This window comes from Pezoporus flaviventris, unplaced genomic scaffold (genome assembly GCF_033815535.1).
Source record: "Pezoporus flaviventris isolate CSIRO_AGI_PZ_B2104156 unplaced genomic scaffold, CSIRO_AGI_Pfla_v1 ptg000078l, whole genome shotgun sequence".
NCBI lineage: Eukaryota > Metazoa > Chordata > Aves > Psittaciformes > Psittacidae > Pezoporus > Pezoporus flaviventris.
The window spans coordinates 18,579,518-18,599,513 of record NW_026892626.1 but is presented as its reverse complement, the minus strand read 5'-3'; the positions used below and the strand labels follow the sequence as shown (position 1 = coordinate 18,599,513).

At 52.1% G+C, this 19,996-nt stretch overlaps 3 protein-coding genes across 9 annotated transcripts; 2 read left to right on the top strand and 1 right to left on the bottom strand.

Moving 5' to 3' along the window:
* Nucleotides 1-291: 291 nt before the first annotated feature.
* On the bottom strand, nt 292-10,157 carry E4F1 (E4F transcription factor 1). Of its 6 annotated transcripts, none has more exons than XM_061473712.1 (14): nt 9,916-10,157; nt 9,373-9,521; nt 9,192-9,306; nt 8,149-8,354; nt 7,631-7,751; nt 7,231-7,383; nt 6,773-6,939; nt 6,044-6,271; nt 5,636-5,741; nt 4,900-5,117; nt 4,251-4,449; nt 3,025-3,185; nt 2,164-2,226; nt 292-1,376 (listed from the first exon to the last, which is right to left on the bottom strand). In XM_061473712.1, exons 1-14 carry the CDS (start codon nt 10,070-10,072, stop codon nt 1,029-1,031), a joined length of 2,391 nt encoding a protein of 796 aa, XP_061329696.1. In that variant the 5' UTR covers nt 10,073-10,157; the 3' UTR covers nt 292-1,028. The 6 variants fall into 6 exon arrangements, with proteins under 6 accessions (XP_061329696.1, XP_061329695.1, XP_061329697.1 ...); XM_061473711.1 differs by having other exon boundaries at nt 6,044-6,274; nt 9,916-10,156; XM_061473713.1 differs by having other exon boundaries at nt 6,044-6,274; nt 9,192-9,291; nt 9,916-10,156.
* A 293-nt stretch (nt 10,158-10,450) lies between these two features.
* On the top strand, nt 10,451-18,013 carry PGP (phosphoglycolate phosphatase). Of its 2 annotated transcripts, XM_061474002.1 has the most exons (4): nt 10,451-11,092; nt 11,427-11,522; nt 16,271-16,399; nt 17,886-18,013. In XM_061474002.1, the coding sequence occupies exons 1-3, from the start codon at nt 10,468-10,470 to the stop codon at nt 16,396-16,398; spliced, it is 849 nt and encodes a 282-aa protein (XP_061329986.1). In that variant the 5' UTR covers nt 10,451-10,467; the 3' UTR covers nt 16,399; nt 17,886-18,013. The 2 variants fall into 2 exon arrangements, with proteins under 2 accessions (XP_061329986.1, XP_061329985.1); XM_061474001.1 differs by lacking the exons at nt 16,271-16,399; nt 17,886-18,013 and having other exon boundaries at nt 11,427-13,609.
* Nucleotides 17,417-19,965, top strand: BRICD5 (BRICHOS domain containing 5). Its single transcript, XM_061474018.1, has 5 exons — nt 17,417-17,425; nt 17,886-18,038; nt 18,292-18,399; nt 19,260-19,413; nt 19,871-19,965. The coding sequence occupies exons 1-5, from the start codon at nt 17,417-17,419 to the stop codon at nt 19,963-19,965; spliced, it is 519 nt and encodes a 172-aa protein (XP_061330002.1).
* Nucleotides 19,966-19,996: the final 31 nt, after the last annotated feature.

The following is a 19,996-nucleotide window of genomic DNA, read 5'->3' as shown; positions in this document are numbered from 1 at the left end:
GTGAACGCTAGAAGGCAGTTCATGGCTGTCCCTCAGAAAACCCTTGGCCTTAACAGCAGAAGACAAAAGTTAACTTAGAGCTGTGCAAGTGGCCTCTGCCATCCTTCTACCTGGGGATCGTGTGAAAGGCTCCAAAGCACACGTGTACTGGCTGCTTCTGGAGGCTTGTTTGGGGAAAAAGCGTTTGACTCGCCTAGTGATGAGCGTTTCTTAGGCACAAGGTCAAGGGGCCCCCATTCTCTTTCCAGACATCCTTCTGTTTGGGTGACAACAGAGCAGAAATTGGCCAGCTCTAGTAAGAACTTTAAATAACTTTATTTTTACAAAGGTGTTTATTTACATGCTGGAGCTGTACAATATGCAAATAAAAACCCAGATATGCTTTAAAAAAAAGAAACTATCATATACAATATGGCTTTACATGCCACCAGGCCCCTCTCAGGGCAGCCTGTCTGGCACTGCAAGGGTACAATGATGCATTCTTTCATAGACCAGTACATAAGGCTACTTGTCCAGGATATAAAACGAAGATACTTCAGTACCATGCCTTAGTAGGCAAAAAGGAGTGAGGTTAAAGGCATGAAACTTTGAGTGGTGGTGAACACACACCAGAACTCCTTAGGTTTGGTTTCCTTGGTTTGCTTTAAATGCATATGTTAAGTAGTCTCTTATGAGACCCTACATCTTTGTTTCACTTTCTGAATGCTTTTGAACACCAGAACACCACTGTTCTGTGGTCAGAGGTCAATGCTTTACAAGGAACCTTCCTTTATTTGAGGCAGCTGTACAAACTACTGAGACTGTCAACTCTGGTGCATGGGTCACTTCCACAGTACAACCATGCAGAGGATTTTAACTATCGGTACTTCCATTTTAAACAGGAAACATCTCAGCGCTCTACCTTCCTGTTAAGTCACTTCCCTATGGAAGCATTCCCTCCCTTGGCAAAGGTAGGACTGCTCCGACTCCCAAACTGAAAAACCCAGGAAGTTTTACATTAGCATCTGTCACTGGGTGCATGCTGCTCATCACACAATGAGAGTCTGGACTTCCACCTCCGCCTCCTGCGAGGCAATCACAAACTCTCCCGCATGTTCCATGATTTCAATGTCCTCAGATGCCACCATGGTCACCGTCGCCTCTTCCGTCTCGATGCCACCCTCCGTGGTCAGCACTGCTCCCTCTCCGATGGCAGAAGCCAGTGTCATGGCCACCTGCTCAGTGAGGCTCTCGGGGGTGGCGATGGTGATGGTGTCTGCAGCATCAGTGGTTACTTCAGAGTTCTCAGCCACGGTGACGTTCTGCACAATGATCTGGTGACCAGAGTTTGCTTGATTCACTATTTGCTGCACGACCTTCATAATGTGGCTGTCGACCTACAGGAAGAGAAAAGAGGACTCGTTATGTCTCAGTGTGGTGTTTCTCTCTTAGAAGTATGGACAGTTCTCATCACCACAAGCAGGGCAGTGCAACAGCATTAATTCCACTTCCCTCCAGCTGTTGAAGTACTCATCACTCCTGGAACAGCAGACTCCTAGAACATGTAATAGCTCACGTCACTGAAGATGTTTTGCCAGCAGGACACTTGCCACAGAATCATAGAATGGTTTGGGTTTGGAAGGCCCTTAAGATCATCTAGGTCCAACCTGGCCTTCGACACTGCCAGGGATGGAGCATTACCACTTCTCTGGGCAGCCTGTTCCAGTGCCTCACCACCCTCACAGGGAAGAACTTCTTCCTTGAATCCAATCTGAACTTCCCCTGTTTCAGTCTGAACCCTTCACCCCTTGTCCTATCACTACAGTTTCTGATGAAGAGTCCCTCTCCAGCACCCCTCAGATGTCAAAATATTTATAGACAAATCCAAGCAATGCATGCCAGGACCTTTGACCTGATAGAATCCAAGCCAGGAGCCCAGCCAGCCTCTGACTGTGCAGCAGGAACCATTTTTAGCATTCTGGAATGCGTTGCAAGGATCTAGGGTTACCAGCACTAACCCAGTCATATCCAGTATGACCAGTACAGGCAGCTCTGCAAACCTACAGAGGTCAGTCAATTGATTATCTGAAGTTGGGTTTACTCAGCATGACTTTCAGGACACCAAAAGCGATTCATTTCATCTACAGCAAGTCCCCATAATAATCCTTCACGTGGCTGCTTTACCTCATGTCTTGTTCCCTCTATGATTTCAGTAGCTTCATTGGTCTCCATATCTTCAGTAGCAGTCTTGAAAGACAAAATATGATGATTCTCTTTTTAGATTATTACCAAAACCACTTTTATTACCAAGATATAAGACATTAAGATCTTTTATAAGAGTCTGTCTGTTCCCCTCCTGCTGCAGTAGCTCCTCTAAAGCCAACTCCTCCTTGACATTACCTCCAAATCCCATTGTCAAGAGCTACTTAAAAGTAACTCGCAGTGCTCACAGATAACCAGAAGAGAACATCCTCTCTCAGCAGGACTTGGCCAACTGGCAGATTCTTCTATTGGAGAAGAACTGTGGCAGCACTAACCGGGCTCAGTAAATGAACTGTGTAATTCTGCACTGATGAGTACTGGCTCTTTGTCACAAGGGGGGAAGAGAGCAAAATGCAGAATTCATTGCTTTTGGCAGCCACAACCAGTTAAAACCTGAGATTATTTCTCTGCTAAATTATTTCTTTAAGTTAAACAGAAATGGGGGAAAATAGAAGGTAAAAGTTCAGGGAAAGCTGAAGCAAATCAGTGAGGACATAAAATGTGGTATGGTCAGTTCTCAGCCTCAGCTTTCTGATGTCTTCCTGCTTTCTCATTTTCCTGCATACATTACAGGAAGGCTTTGGGAAGGGGGTGAAGTAGGCTCCAGGTGCTCTCCTTCTGAACAAGATTCTTTAATCCTACTTATTCCTAGGGTCATGCATTGGCTAGATCCTATTTTACCTTCTCCCAAGGCCCTAGGTGAGGAACATCACACACAACTGCAGTTTCAGTGACAAAACACCGTGCTGAGGTCTGCAGGCAAAGGCACTGCCCACTTCTCACCTCGATGATGTACTCCTGAGTGTCTGCCACCACTGAAGAGAATTCCACCAGCACCGTATGAGGATCTTCGGAGATGACAGTGGCAGCCAAGTTGTCAGCAGACTGGCTTTCCTCAGACACCATCACTTCCTCCACCTCTTTCAAACCCAGGAGGCAGCCACCTGAATGGTATTCCAAAAACGCCAAAAGAACATCATTTTTCATAATCATCTCAAATACAGGAGAAGGCCATTTCTGGGTCCTCATGGAAAACGCTACACAGCACAAGTAAGGACCTGTAACAGAATACCACTGACAAGTACCAGCTACCAGGCTCTCATCCCACTGAGATCAGCCAAATGACACCAAACAGAACTGAGACTGGAGCAGAGCCACTGTCCAGTACAGTGCCAAAAGACACACAGCTCAGTTCAGATGTAAATCCATACTAGATCTCAAAAGCTGTGTGTGAAGAACTGCATATCTTTTCTTCTTACACATTTCTCTATCTACCAGGTAACTCTTTTTTTTTCCTTCTAGTGAACTTGTATTGTTCTTCGCAATCTAAACACCTCATCATCACTACCTGACAAAAGCTCAAAAATCCATGCTTAGGAGGTAAAGGAGCAGCAGGTCCAGTGCAACTAATCTGATCAAACAAGATTATCTGTGAGAACTCAAGACATTTTCCTCACAGAACATCCATGCTTTGTGTTTTTACAGTTCACCTCTTCCCCGACACAGGAATCAAGCTCTCTCTGGCATTACTTTGTGGAAATGTTAATTTTCTCCCTCTTTGTGTATAGCCTTGGACCAGAGCCCCGGTAGGCTCTGGTAGGGTGCAGGCTCTGTCTTCTTTACTCAGGACAGTGGTGACACTGCAGGGACCACTTAGGCTAGAGGCTGGAGCAGAGAACCCAGAGCACTGCTGCAATTAGAGTCTTGATGCAAGTCCTCTTTATCTTTATTTAGATGATGTAGATTATATATTAGAACTGATTTACAGCTGTTTGTTCAGCTGACTCTTGGTCACAAAAATCACAGTAGAAATATTCATTAATATAGATTAAAAAAACCCGTAACACATCTCCTGATGCAAGTGGGATGCAGATAAACAGCCCTCGACGCCAGTCATTAGCTCCACTCCAAGAAACCCTCTCCACTCAGCCAACGAGCAGCTCATCCAAACCCAACCTGAGACCACCCCACGCTCCCACCCATCGCAGCCAAACTCTTGGCCACCTCACCTTTGGTTTTGAGGTGCCTGTTGAGGGTGCCGTGCTCTGCAAAGCCTCTCCCACACCGGTAGCACTTGAAAGGCTTCTCTCCCGTGTGGTGGCGGATGTGGCGCACCAGCGAGCCCTTCTCCCGGAAGCCGCGGCTGCAGAACTGGCACACGTAGGGCTTGTCCTCCAGGTGCGTGCGGAAATGGACTTGCTGGGCATTCTGTACCAAAGGGAGGAACAGGAGAAGGGAGCTAAAGGGGACTGCAGACTGGAACAAGCAGTATTTTAGCTTCCTGGGTAAAAGTTAACATCCTTGAGGACTTCTTCTCATGTACAACGTGATAAAAATCAGGTTTTACTGTTATTACATAGAGTTTTCCAGACAGTTTCTTCACAAATGTGAAGGTTTTACTGAGATCGTAACTGGAAGTTGCCCCTGCCTACGGCAGAGCATTGGAACTGGATGATCTTTACGTTCCCTTCCAACCCAAACCATTCTATGGTTCTACGAATAGCCCTCTCTTTCCTTACTAAAAAGCCTCCTTCTGGAGCTTCAGCTCATTAAGAGGTAAGTGGCCTCTGTTTTTCAGGAGCAAAGCCTCCTAACTTCTCCCAAACCCTGGCTCTGGAAAGGGAAACCTGGAGGGCAGGCCGTGGTGAGGGAGTTCACCTTTGTCTTGTACCGCTTGCCACACTTGGGGCAGGAATAGGGCCGCTCATCGGAGTGCACTCGTCGATGCCCCTTCACGTGTGCAATGGTCTTGTAGAGCTTCCCGCACTCTCCACAGCGGAAACGCCGCTCGTTCACGTGCACCTCCTGGTGCTTCTTTAGCAGGTAGCCCTTGGTGAACTCTTTGCCACATTCCTCGCACTTAAAAGGCTTGTAATCTAGAGAGAAAGAGAGGACATGTGGTTGGTACACAACAACCCACAGGACCAAGTGTCTCCTACATGCTGTAATCGAATCCTTGCCAAAAACATGACCCAGGAGAAGGAAGGAAATTATATTAACTGTGTGTAAGGTCTTTGTCTCATTCAGAAGCGAATTCTGCTCCACTGTTGCTCTCCTGGTCTTTGGTGCCTTTCAAGCAGCAGGTCCAGCCTATGAACCTGTTCTGCCTCACCAACCTTTTTCCTGGCCTCTTCATCAAATTCCACTTGCAAGGATGCAGTGCAGCCCCGAAATGTGAAAGTTGGGAGTGTTTTGTTAGGTATTTCTTCTACGCTTTATTCTACAGCTCTCCCAAAATCAACCTTTTCACATTAGTGTGTCACTAATTGATTTTAATCAGTTGATTTTGCATGGCTAAGGCCATGTAAAGGCAAGGGAGTTGAAACAAAGCATGCTGTGCTATGTGAGACACCTCGCATTTTAGACACTTTAAGCATAAGCAGTAGAACTTTACCTAAATGACCTTTGATGTGTGTTTCAAGGGAAGTAGCGTCACTGAAGGCTTCGTTACAGTGAGGGCAAATGTAACTTTTATACCCATTTGTTCTTTCAGCTTCTGGCTATTGGAAAGAAAATGGTACAACATAAGTATGTTTGTCCTGGTGTGGATAGGAAGTATTACAGTTAAATACTCCAGCTTTGACCAGGAAGAGATCTGTATGGTTAACAGGAGAGAGAGAGCAGCTCTGTGTCCTAACACCACACTTAAGCACATGTGAAATATGTTTAACTATAAAACCTGACACAACTCCCAGGGCACAGGGAGAGATGCAGGGAGGGTAACATGCTAACAGTGCTGTGCACAGCCAAGTGCAGGCAAGGAACATTACACAATGAATCTATGTACGGAATACAAACATACAGCCTCTGCTTGTTCTACTTCAACACACTGCTCCCCACATGGCTCCTCTTCTGCTTCCACCGCTTCATTCTGCAGTCCTTCTGCAGCAGCCACAGCAGGCTCTGTGTCTGGCTTCTGCATCTCCTCCACAGCGACTCGCTCTATCACGATACCCGAGTTCCTCATGGCCTCCCTCAGCAGGTTCTCACTTGTCGCTTCCCCCTCACATGGCAGCTCCTCGGGATGTGACTGCTGAAGGAAGGAACAGTCTAGTAACTGGCACAGCAAATACACCCTCAGCCCTCTCTTTAGAGCCATTCTTTCTAAGGTATCTAGTGCTGTGATACAGGGTTGAAAAGTCAGCAAGGCAATGATCTTGGACTGGGGAGGAAGAGGAGGTGAACGTGTACTCTGAAGACACACAGTCTTAGGTATGATAAGCCTTTGCTGCTATCACAGTGTCTTGCAGCAGGGAATGATCAACAAAAACACCCTTTCACCTTGTGGGTTGTTCAGTGCATGGTGGCGAATCCTATGCATCCTCCTGCATGCTACAGATGTGCTGCTAAGCTCAACCGGACTCCAGCAGAGCAGAACCTTTATGCTTGGGTGAAATAGCAGCTCATTAACCATTTATTCCCATCACCCAGATTTTTAGCACCTATGAGAATTCTGTCTGTGAGTTGAAATACTTCACAATACTTCTCTGCATACAGCACATGACGGGCCTTTAAGAGAAAATGCACTCACATCTTGGTCCAGGGATTTTGCATCGACAACAGGAAGCTCCTGCATTTGGACATGGACTTCGTGAAGCACGTTGCCTTTTGCATCTGTCACCAGGTGAATGACGGGTGAGCTCTCGATGGACTCACTCGCTATTGAGGAAACAGTGTCTGGGTTTGAACTAGAGGATCCTGCAAGAAAAGCAGCACAGTGAGTCATGGGTGTGCTGCCACCTTCCCCAGCCTGCTGTGCCTGGCAGAAAATGTGCCTCAGAACACAAGGTGCCTGCTAAAACCAGCTCTGTTCCAGAGCATCAAACACTCTTCACAGTCACTGCCTGGCTACAGAGCTTCGGGTTAATACTTTAGCTCTATAAATTACTTTTTCCTATAAAAAATTACAAACTGAATACCACAAAAGTGGGTTTAATTTATATGCTCAGTTCTCCCGGACATGAGGCAGGTGCTGGCAACAGCACTGACCTGTTGGCAGATCCTCTTTATTGACCACTATTTCTTTGTTCATGTTGAAGCGAATCTTTTCAGTGCAGGGTGTAAGAGATTTCAGGTGCCGAGTCAAAGCTCCTGATTCCCGAAAGCTCTTCCCACATTTCTTGCATTTGTAAGGTCTTTCATCTGGGAATGACAGGAATGAAAATGAGTATTAAGGTAACCACTGCCAGCGCGAAGAACACCTTCAGCTTCCTACAGCCAGCCCCGTGCTTATCTCTTGTGTTGCCTCCCAGTAGCCCAGCACTGTGGAGAGCAAAACGGGCTCAGCTCAGCAGCAGGAAAGCAGTGAGTTCCCCTGGAAGGTAACCTGGTTCCCTACACACAGAGCACACCCCTGCAACGAGCAGTTCTTATTCTGCAGAGCTCTTACCAGTGTGACGCCGATGGTGTCGAATCAGAGACCCTTTTGTCCTAAAGGAAGTGCCACAGAGTTTGCATTCATAGTCCTTCCTGCTGCTGTGAGTGATCATGTGAGCTTTGAGGATGCTGGCCTGGGGAAAGAATTTCATTTTAAAAGATGTTTCAAGTCACAGAATCCCAGACTGGTTTGAGCTGGAAGGGACCCTAAAGCTCATCCAGTTCCAACCCCCTGCCACAGGCAGGAACACCTTCCACTAGAGCAGGTTACACCAAGCCCCATCCAACCTAGCCTTGAACACTGCCAAGGATGAGGCAGCCACAGCTTCTCGAAGCTAAGGTTAAGGATTTTAGAGGTTAAGTGTTTTACATTTCAGCTGTAAAGAAAAACAGTGCTCCTTCAGAAAGTAGGACTTCCCTTTTGGAAGCATCTCATGCACTAGAACAGCATAATGTTATTGAGTCTTGAGATATCCTGGTGAACTTCTAGCCTAAATAACTCACTAACCCAAACACACAGGATATACTTACTGTTTTAAATGTCTTCTGGCATAATTCACAAACATATCTCCCTTCTTTGTTAACCAGCAGCTTAACCTTGATCAGTTCCGTGGAGATATCCTGCTCCGGATCGTCAGGGTTGCCTGCCTCTTCTGGGACTTCCCCATCAGTGTGTCCATCTGGGTTTTCAAAAACATGATCTCCTGCAACAATGACTTCTTTGATGTGCCCACTGCCTGGGAAGAGGGTAGGACAGTTATGTCCTTTGCAGAAGAGCTTTACCTAACTACATCAATTTACTGCTGTAGCATTTCACACAGCAGGAGGAGGAACAGCTACTTAAAGCCTGAACATGGGTCATTGCACAGTTCCTGCTGTTTACTTTAGGTGCTGGAGCAGGTCCAGAGAAGGGCTACAGATCTGGTGCAGGGCCTGGAGCACAAGTGTGATGGGGAACAGCTGAGGGACATGGTAGGTTCAATCTAGAGAGAGAGGGCTCAGGGGGGACCTGATAGCTCCCTACAACTGCCTGGAGGATGGAGCCAGGAGGGGCTGGGCTCTGCCAGCAAGGAATGTGACAAGAGGAAACGGCCTCAAGCTGCCCCAGGGCAGGTTTAGATGGAGCTGAGGAACAATTCCTTCCCCAGAGGGTGCTCAGGCATTGGAACAGGCTGCCCAGGGCAGGGCTGCAGTCACCGTCCCTGCAAGTGTTCACACACCGTGGAGACGAGGCCTCAGTGCCATGGGTTAGTGGTGGCCTTGGCAGTGCTGGGAATGGTTGGACTGGGTGAGCTTAAAGGGCTTTTCCAACCTGGTTGATTCTATGATTCTATTGCAGCATAACTATTAAAATGGCCACTTCTGGAACAGAGTTTTAACTCTTAATTTATTATTGCAGGGACAATTGCAGAGCTGGCCAAGGGATGACTTGCACACCTTCAGCCCCAAGTCCTGCAGCAACACGGAGGCATCATGTGCCCGACCACACACACAGATCACCCTCCAGAGCACACCGGAGGGGGGAACAAGCTCCTGACCCAGCCAGGTACAGAACCAGGCACCCCAAAGCTCACCTACTATAGCAGAGGCATTGCTGATTTCCTCTGCTATTGAAGATGCTTCAACCACTATATGGGCAACAGTTATGGACTCCTCGACAGAAGGAACAACCTGCTGTGACAGACAACACTTTAGCAGAGGAGTTTTATGACCTTTAAAGCCAACAGCCCCGGCTGGAGGAGAAGTTGCTGTCACCTTTTGCACGTCCTGGCCGAGGCCCGGTGGTGCCGCAGGCAGAGCCTCGGGGACTCTGTGACAGACCTTCTGCAGCTTGTGGTGCACGAACTCTTCCAGGGAGGTGAACTCGGCCTGGCAGCGCCCGCACTTGTGCACGTCATCTTCATCTATGGGGGAGAATTCGGGCACGGCTTAAGAAACTGACATGGAAAACTCCTGTGCTGCGTGTGGAGGTGAGCTCCCGCACCGGAGGGGGGGGGGGGGTGTCCCGGGGCTGGGGGTGTTTCCGAGCCGGTTTCTGGCAGGGAACGGGGCGATCTTCCCGCCCGGGTCCCCTCCCGAAGCCCGGCGCAGGGACGGGACGCAGAGGGGCACCAGCCCGGACGCTGCTGACAGAACCAGCATGGTCAGGGCCCGCTCCGCCCCGCGCCGAGCACCGAGGGGTCGGTTCCGCCGGGCCGGGCGGCTCCGCGGGCCCCGCCGCCCCACCCAGGCTCTGCTTTTCCCCTCAGCTCCGGCCGGGCCCTGTCGCGGCGGCACCGCCCGCCCCGCGGCTGGTACCTTCCTCGCTGAAGGGCGCCGGGAGGCTGAGGAAGGCGGCGGGGCCCGCGGGGGTCACGGCAGCTCCGGAGCCCGCCGCCGCCACCGCCTCCCGCTCCTCTGCCGCGCCTGCCGTAAGCCCCGCCGGCCCCGCGCTCGTTGCCATCGCGGCCTCCATGTCGCAACGAGCCGCACCGCCAAGATGGCGGCTTTACGGCCGTGTCGTCATAACAACGGGCCGCGTGCCGCGGGACCGGCCCACCGCGGGGCGGAGGGGGGGCGGAGGGGGAGCTCTGCGGGGAACGCGGCCGCCACACGACGGGGGGTGATCCCGGGGCCGCGCGCATACCGGTGTCCGGTGCCCGGCCCCCGGGTGACCTCTGACCCCCGGTGCCCACACGGACCGGGAGCCTTAACGAGTTACCTAAGGAGCCCCCGCGGCGGCCGGGCGGCCCAATGGCCTGAGGTGACCGCGCTCTCCTGGCCAATGGCAGCGCGCGGGGGGCAGGCAGCCAATGAGAGCGCAGCGGCGGCGCCGTGCGGGAGGGGGCGCGCGGCTGAGGTGCGGCGGCCATGGCGGGCGGCGGAGGCGGAGGGCAGCGGCGGTGCCGGCGGCTGGAGGCCGAGGCGGCTCGGGCCGTGCTGGACGCCGCCGACACGCTGCTCTTTGACTGCGACGGGGTGCTGTGGCGGGGCGAGGCGGCGGTGAGCGGCGCGGCGGCGGCGCTGGGCCGGCTGGCGGCGGCGGGCAAGCGGCTGTGCTACGTGACCAACAACAGCAGCCGGACGCGCGCGGCCTACACCGAGAAGCTGCGGCGGTTGGGCTTCCCCCCCGCAGAGCCCCGCAACGTGTTCGGCTCGGCTTACTGCGCCGCCCGCTACCTGCGCCAGGCCCTGCCGCCCGGCGCCGCCGCCTACGTGCTGGGCAGCCCCGCGCTCGCCGCCGAGCTGGAGGCTGTCGGTATCCCGCACCTCGGACCCGGCCCCGCCGCCCTGCCCGGCCCCGCGCCCGCTGACTGGGCCCAAGCGCCGCTCGACCCCGCCGTGCGCGCTGTCCTCGTGGGCTTCGACGAGCACTTCAGTTACGCCAAGCTGTGCCAGGCGCTGCGGTACCTCCTGCGCGGCGGCACCGACTGCCTCCTTGTCGGCACCAACCGCGACCACCGGCTCCCGCTTGAGGGCGGCGCCGCCATCCCCGGTGCGCGGGGCGGGGGTGGGTTGGGAGGTGGCTCTGGGTGTCTCCGAGCTCAGCCTTGAGTCTTGCTGCATAGCAGTGTGGCAGGCTCAGTGTCCCAGAGCCTGGGCTCCACACTGAAAGAGGGAGAATCCTTGCAGAACCTTTATTCGGGAATAGCGGCGCCTTTCTGATCCCGGTGTGAGACGGTATTCCTGCCTTCCAGCAGGTTTAGTCCACCACCTGTATTGGGGCTGAGCTCTTTCCCTGCCCGTCTTGTCCATGGTGTTGTGCTGGCTTGTGTGGATGGCGAGTTTCCTCTGCAGTCCCTAACTGGCGTTTCCTGTTCTCTCCGTAGGGACGGGCTGCCTGGTAAAAGCAGTGGAGACGGCGGCCCAGCGTGAGGCATTCATCGTGGGGAAGCCCAACCGGTACATGTTCGATTGTGTGGCGAGTGAGTTCAACATCGACCCTGCCCGTACCATCATGGTGGGAGATAGGCTTGACACAGACATCCTCATGGGCAACTCCTGCGGCCTCACCACCCTGCTCACGCTGACTGGGGTCAGCACGCTGGATGAAGTGAGGGGCCATCAGGACAGCGACTGTCCGACCAGGCAGAGCCTTGTGCCCGATTACTACGTCGACAGCATCTCCGACCTCCTGCCAGCACTGGGGGAGTAGGAGAGCAGAGTGCTTGCAGCCTCTGCAGCCATACTCTCTTAATCACCCTGTGACAGTAACTAGCATACTACCCGGAGTTAGCAGCCCTTAGCAGCTTTTTAACCTTCCTGTCCTCCCGATGTGATTTTGTTTACATCTCAGTCTTTAAATGCACTTTGAAGCCAAAAGGGCATTAGTGTCACCCACGTCCTGAGGGCTTGGGGCTGCTTTTAAACGAATTCTAAGCAACAGTCTAGCCAAATGTTTGTTTTGCTCAATGTCACCTTGTCCTCTAGACTGAGTTGAGGGAAGCAGAGCTGGTTGATCTGAGGAAAAGAACCCAACATCTTGTGGTGGGTGCTTACCTGGACAGGTTGTAACTCAGTCTGGTTTATTCAGGGAAACCTGGAGTGTTTAGTGCCAGCTATTTTGAGCAATGCCTGTAGGCATTGGCAGGTGGCAGGATTAGTCTTTAGCCGTGGGTTGAATTTTCTTCTTCCAGCCCAATGCAGATGTCACAGAAACTGACTCCGTCTTTGTTTATGTGACCACTGCAGATTGCACTAATGCAGATTAGGATGATTCCACTCTCACAATACAAGCAGGGTCTTCGGTCTCACTGTGTTTGTCCAAGTGCTGGGTGTATGTATAAAGCACATGTACATACAGAGCTACCCCCATCCTAAATATATATCAGAATATATTTAAATTATAAATTTAAGTATAGTATATGATAATATATCTTGTTTCCCAAAAGGGAGGATAAGAGGAATGTACTTCACTGATCACAGTAGATCCAAGCTTTTGTATTTGGTAATGCAGAAAGTCTACCCACATAGGACTGTCCTTCACTACTGCTGCTTCCCAGATAACTGGATACATTAGTACCAAGTTAATTCTTGTACTTCCCTCAGCATCCAAATAGCTCTTTCCTTGGCTTTAGCTGCAGCATCAGAGGTGATGCTTGGCAAACAGGGGCTGGATCTAGCACGGTTTTCCTCTCAAAGAATCCCAAGGCTGTGTGTGATGGTGGCACGTGCTTCCTTCAGTACCTGAGATTCAGCTCTTCCCTGCAGGCCTGGGGCCGGGTGCTCTGCTGCAGAGCAGCACTTGCTGGCTCAGGTGATGATTCCTGTTTGATCTTGAGCTGGATTTGGGTGATGCACAGCTCTGTCCGTGATAGCTGGATCCGAGGCCGCAGGTGAAACCTTTTGCATTACAGAATTAAGTGACAAATTAAATATGCAAATAAGCTGCTTTTATCCATAGCTTCCACTGTTGGTAGCTGATTTTAAACTACTTCCTTCCTTCACCTCCCACTGTGCAGCCAGGCAGCTCTGGCAGTGTGTTGGTGCCGTTTCCTTCCAGTCACAACGAGTCACTTGTTTGTAGAGCAATAACCTTGCAGTTCACTTTGTCTTTTGGTGTTAACCAGAGTATTAGCTGATCCTGTCCAAGGTGTTCCCTTGTGTCGGGAAGCACGGATTGCCTCTTCCCTGCTCTTCCATCCAGCTGGAAGCCTATGGTTGTGTGAAGTCACAGATAAACCCTTAGAGGTAGAACTGTGGGTTAATGTGGAAATGGATGTGATGGATTTCCTGCAGGGAGAGCCTGGCTTCAGGATGTGTTCCTGGATTCAGTTCCTCTATGTGGTGCTTGGAATGTCAGAAGATGATAAGTAAAGCAGCAAACACCAGGAGAGGCCTGGCCTGGCTGGAGCCAGCACTGGCCCCACACAAGGGAGCTGTTACCTCGAGTTGTGTGTGCTGAAACATGTGGGTGAAGGTGTCAGCCGTGCTTTGAAACTCTGTGCAACTTCCAGACGGTTTTTAAGCCTCTACTTGAATTCACATTAAACTTCAAAACCTGCTTTCCCCAGCGTTGTCTCACTTTGAAGTCTCTTCTCTGATCTTTGGCACAGCTGTGCTGCGTGGAGGTTGTGGGATTTAGGGGCTGGTTTGTGGTTATTGTCTTTAGTCCTCACATGCAGAAATGGGGAGAGAAATGTAAGCTCTGGAGGGTATTTCTGGGGCTTTGGTCCCAAATCCCTTGATGGGGGCTGGGATTTGCTTCTTGAAGAGCACAGTGCTGAGCAGAACACAGCAGTCCTGCCACCACCAGTGTTTTGTAGAGGGTTTTGCTTCATTAGGCAGGGCCTTCATTTCTTAGAGCAAGAAAGTGTCTCCTGCTTGGCTGTTAACAATCTCTTTGGGGAGAACCCTCCAACTGTGTGTTGCTGCTTGGTTCTCACACCTCTTGTGCGAAGCTCAGCTGCAGGTGGTGATGTGGGAGCAGTGCTGGGTCTCCTGTGCATCGCCCAGTGAAGCAGAGCTGTGGTTTGGCTGTGCCAGTCCTGCCCTGCTCTCAGCAGTGCCACAGCACAGGGTGTGTTTCTTCAGAGCTGGAGCTCACATCCCACAGAAGCATCGTGCCAGAACTGGATGGATGCTGCCACTGAAATAGCTAACCTTTGACTAGACAGCAGGGAAGAGTGAAGGATTGCCAGTGCTTTGGTGGTGAGAAGCTCCAGGATGAGCTGCCCTCTTGGCTGAATTGGATCAGTCCTGGGCTGTGCTTGATAGGAAAATGTCCAAAAGCCTTATTTTCCCTTAACAGAGACTATATGAAGGAATTCTGAACTTTTCCTTGCCTCCATCCAGCTGCTTGCCTCTCGCTGGCAGGTCTCAAACCCACAAACCTCTATTGGGGATTTCTGTAGATGCCACAGCCTGGTGGGGCATGAACATGAGTGCAGCTGGGGTTGTGGTGATGCCTCTCTAGCAGAGATCCTTCTCTCCAGGGGCTACCTACCACAAGGTCTGCTGGAGCACAAGCATGTCTGTGCAGCTGAGGCTTGCAGGGCAGCAGCCTGCAGGAGGAACGCTTGGCTTCAGCCTGTGGAGCTCCGGCAGCACGAGCTTTGTGTTGACAGTGGGAAGTAACTGATGACAGGGCAGGCTACCCCTCCTCTCTGCTCTATTTTCCGCTCGTCATGAGCTTGCAGTGGTCCTGCCAGCAGGGAAGGCCAGGACAAAGTCCCTGACTGTCATCCTGTCCCCTTCAGCCCGCTCACAAGGAAGCACCGTGTTAGGCATTGACAGCGTCACTCGGCACTCCTGGATTCAGCCCCATCTCTTCCCCTCTGCCCAGGTGGCAGCTCTCAGGTTTCAGCCTCCCAAAGTCTGGGCTGAGGAACTCCTGGCTGGAATTATTTTTGGCACGATGGACCATTTCTTCTAGATGCACGCTTGTTTTAATTTGGGTTTCCAAGTGTACCAGGAGTTGTAATTGCATATACAGTCTGCATACAACCAGGAGGCAGAGCTGCAGGAGCAAGGTCCTCATTTGAAGTGGAGGATGGAGGGCAGGAATAACACTGGCAGCGCTGTCTCCACAGTGAGTATCCCTCGTGCCCCCTATCACAGAGGGAGACCCCGCTCTTGGCTTGATCAATTCCTCACTGAAGGGGCTGAGCTTCTCCTGTTCCTGGGGATCCTGGTGAGGTTTCGTTCATCCTGTCAGATGGATTTTCTGAGACATGCCTGGGCTTCCACAAGGCGGGGCAGGATGGTCAGGGTAGAGGTGCTGAAGCACCCCACTTGCACCCTGCAGAGCCACTCGGGGTGTGTGTGCATGGAAGAGCCTCAGGGCTGGGAGTCACTGGATTTCTCTCTTTGTACCTTTCCCATGCAGGGAATTCCATTAGCTATTGAAAACCTGCCTGGGAGCGTAGGGCTTCAGCACTATCGCATCTGGTGGGATAGGTCTGGAGGTTACATATCACCAAAAAAGATCCATAACTGACCCAGAGCCTGGAAGAGCCCCTTCCTCATGTGGCTGCAGCAGTTCTAACCACGGGCATGTATTGGATTGCTTCATGTCCTTCAGACTGAGAAACAGGTTGCTTCTTTTCTAATGGGGGCTGCACAGTTGGGATTACTGGAAGCACATCCTTTCTGCTTGCAAAGAATAATGTTAGGTGCCATTAAGTTAAAGTTGTTTCCATATAAGCATGAAGGTGAGTGCCAGGCTCTTTTCCTTCAGGTGACATCTTGGTCTGCACAAGAACAGCTGATAAAGAAGGTAAATACAACCAAACACAGAGTGGGGCACTGAAGCAGGATCGCTCCAACAGGGGCTGTTCCAAATGCTGATGGTTCTCTGGGGATTTCTGTTATAAACCAAAGTAAGTTCATTTGCTGCTAAAGCACAGCAGCAGCAGCTCCTCTTTGTGGAAAGCTTCCAGCTCCAGCCCTTCTCCAATGGCTTCCCAGCGTTTCCATGCTCCTGTGGCTGCAGGAGGAAGGTGCTCAGCTGTGGGAGTACCCATCACCAGGATGTCAGACCTGAAACTCCAGCACTGTGGGATAAAAGTGATGTTATTCCAGGGCTGCTGTGATGTTTGGGCAGTTCTGCACTCAAACCCCCTCAGTTTGTGCAATGATCTGTGTCATCAGTGGGAATTGCCTGTTATGGGGAAGAAGAATAATCAGTAGGAGGGTTGATTTTAACTCCTTTCCTTCTTGCCTTGGCTCCCAGGACAGGAGAGCTGCAGTGTGCTTCACAGCTCCACGCAGGACCTTCTGCATCATCCTGTCCATCGCCTTGCTCTGTGCCATTGGCATCAGCATCCTGGGGGTTCTCATCTTCTCCCCCAGCTCTTCTGAGGTAAGAGACCCCAGTCAGGCAGGAAGCCTTCTGCTCACCACAGCCTTAATGAGTGTCAGCACTTGGTGGGAGGGATGAATGGGCTGCTGTCCTGGATTCAGCTGTTTTTCAACTGTACAGTTGCTTTTCTCCTTCTTAGTAGCTGCTGCAGAGCTGTTTTGGCTTTAGCCTCAGAACAGAGCTGATAACACACTGATGTTTTAGTTGTTGCTCAGTAAAGTTTACTCTGATCAAGGACTTTTCAGTCTCATGCTCTGCCAGTGAGGAGGGGCACGGGAAGCTGGAAGGAAGCAGAGACAGGACCCCTGTCCCAAACTAGCCAAGGGGTATTCCATCCCACAGCACATCATGCCCATGATAGAGACCGGGGGAGTCACCTGGAAGGCTCAGATCACTGCTCAGGCTGGGCTGGGTCGATGGGTGCTGAGCAATTGTATTGGGCATCACTTGTGTTTATTATTGGGGTTTTCCTTCCTTTTTTAGTTTCGTATTCTCTCCCCTTGTTATTCCCCTTATCATTATTGTTATTGGTGGTAGCAGCAGTGGGTTTGTGTTATACCTGAGTTACTGCACTGTTCCTGTCTCAATCCATGGGATTTACATTCTGCTGATTCTGCTCTCCATCCCTCCGGGAGCAGAGGTGGACACAGATGGGGTGTGAGCATGGTTCTGGGTTACTGGCTGGGCTTAAACCATGATAGCTGTGATCTGGGCTGGCTTCAGCTGGTTCCTATTTCTGGAAGACCAGCAGGCACAGGGGCAGAAAGGTGCTGGCAGTGCTGGCGAAGTGGCTGCTAAAAACAGCATCCCTTCAAGTGAGTCTCAGTGTGAGGGCTGAGCTCCTCTGTGTCAAAGCAGGAGAGTTCCGATGTGTGGCCTCTGAGGGAGGGTGAGCTGCCAGTGAGCTGTGCTGGCTGGGGAGGCAGATCCTGCTCTCCTGAGCTCCCCCCTGCATCCAGCTCTGGGGCAGCAGCACAAGAGGGGCATGGAGCTGTTGGAGTGAGTGCAGAGGAGGCCATGAGGATAGTCAGGGGCAGGAGCAACTCCTGTCTGCAAACAGGCTGAGAACACTGGGCTGTTCAGCCTGGAGAAGAGAAGGCTCCTTAAGGGGAGACCTGAGAGCAGCTCCAGTGCCTAAAGGGGCTGCAGGAAAGCTGGAGAGGGGCTTGGGACAAGGGCCTGTAGGGACAGGCCAAGGGGAATGGCTTTAACCTGCCAGAGGGGAGACTGAGATGAGCTCTTAGGCAGAAGCTCTTCCCTGTGAGGGTGCTGAGGCGCTGGCACAGGGTGCCCAGAGAAGCTGTGGCTGCCCCATCCCTGGCAGTGCTCAAGGCCAGGTTGGACACAGGGGCTTGGAGGTAGCTGCTCCAGTGGAAGGGGTCCCTGCCCGTGGCAGGGGTTGGAGCTGGAGGAGCTTTAAGGTCCCTTCAGCCCAAACCAGGCTGGGATTCTATGATTGGTGGCACTGTCCTCTCTTTGTGCCCAGGCTGGCTCGCAGCTCATCCACCTGACACTTCAGGGCCAGCAGGACCTGCTGAGAAATCAGACAGCTTTGGTGGACAAGTCCAGGAGCACCGTGACCTACTACATCACCTCACAGAGCAACCACACCGCCGTGGTGCTGTATGACAGCAGGAATGTAAGTGTGTTAAATCACCTTCCTCGTGTGCAAGGGAGTGAACAGAGGAGCCCAGGCTGGTGGGAGAAGAGTTACAGAGGTGGGAGCAGGAGGTGTAGACCAGGAAGTGCATTAACCAGCCACTTTAGGTGCCTTTCTCTGCACCTTTAGGCAGGAAAGAACACAGGGCAAAAGGAGGGATGTCCATTTGGGGGCTGTTAAGGTAGCTGTGGGGGCCGCTGACTGCTCTAAGGGGGCACAATCTGTCTTGCAGGGCTACGTGTGCTACAAGCCCATGGAGCAGCGTGTGTGCTACCTGAAGAGGATGGACTCCTGGGACCTCCAAGCCCTACAGACACCTCTCAACACATCTGAGCAGAGAGTAAGCAGCGGCTGCGGCCACTCCTGGGGCAGCTGAGTGGTCAGGGGTGATGAATTGGGCTTTGCACAGAGTCCTGCCTTGCTGAAGGCCCTTTCCTGCAGGGATTTGGGTTTGCAGTGCTGACTCTTTAACACCAGCATCCCAGATATGGCTAAATGAGGGCAGGGGCTCTCCCAGCCGGGGGTGGTAGCAGCAGCAGTTCACTGCTTGGGGGGGCTGGGTTGGTGCCTGGCACAGGAGCAGGGCTCTGCTTTGGAGTGCTGCGTGTGAGCTCAGAGCAGCAGCTCCTGCTTTTATGGATACCCAATCTGTGAGAAACAGCAGAGCTGCACTTGGGAAGGGGGGAATATGTCCCATGGGGTGAATAGCAGGGCTCTCACAGGACCCACTCCCACTGGATTCTGTTACCTGCTCAGAAATCCAGGGAACAAAAAACAAAGGGGGCTTGTTAGCAATTCACGGGGAGGAAGGTTGGAGCAAATCATGTACACAGACCCTCTGAACTCCATGCTAATGGATGCATGGGCAGGGAGCAGATTCTGTTTCAAGAATACAGAAGGCCCCATGGTTTTGTGCCCCTGTCATCTGCTCTCCATTACCTCGGGGGCTCCTTTGCCTGCTGCTGTAGTGTTTAACCCAGAGCAGTGAAGGAGCACAGCACCCACCAGGGCAGGCTACCAAAGGGATTGCAAAGAGGAGAAAGCATCTGCCTAGCTGTGAGGCTCCTTAATGGAAGTCAAAGAGTCGGTGGTGCCTGTCCCCGCCACCAAATGGCCTGTGTGTCCCCTGCTCCCCAGGCCACAGGGCCAGGAGGGACAAAGAGCCTGCGGAGGAACTAACAGGGACGTTGTTTGTTCCAGGCTGATCAGCTGCTCCGTCTCAATAACCAGACCAAGCACTACCAGGAGTTCCTGGGTGTTCTGGCAGGGGGAGAAGTGGACCCCCAGGGCCTGGGGGAGGCTGTGCAGACCCTGTGTGAGCAGACTCCCATCTTCAGAGTCAGGAGAAGCGAGGGTGAGTGGTGTGTGTGTTTCCCTTTGCACAGGAGGGAGGTGTGGTTGTTCTAGTACCTCTCAGAGGAGCAGGTTGAGCTGTGCAGAAGCTGATGCATGTCCTAGGATGGGCTGCCAAGGGACAGGTGACCTCTAGTGAGAATCAAACCATTGTTAGTGCTCCCCAAGGGCTGGCTCGTACCCACAACCTGCAGTGAACAGGCTGGCAAAGGCTCCGAGGCCCCTTCTCCAGGCAGCACAGCAGCTTGTGCATCCACAAAGCAGTCCCCTGCACTGCTGGTGGCTTAATGCTTGTCACCTCCATCCTCACCAAAGCAGCCTGCTGAGCTCTCCTTCTGTTCCATCTCACTCCAGCTTTAATGGGAAAGGTCATTCCTGGAGGCTCTCTGCTTGGCTGGCTCCCCAGCGACTACAGGAGCTTTCCCCTCACCCTGCTTCTGTCCTTGCTCATTTGGCAGGTCCAGGGAAGCAGCGCCTCATCTACCTTTGCATTGACATCTGCTTTCCAAGCAACATTTGTGTGTCTATCTGCTTCTATTACCTCCCCGAGTAAGTCCTGCGGCCATGGATTCCCTCTCTACATA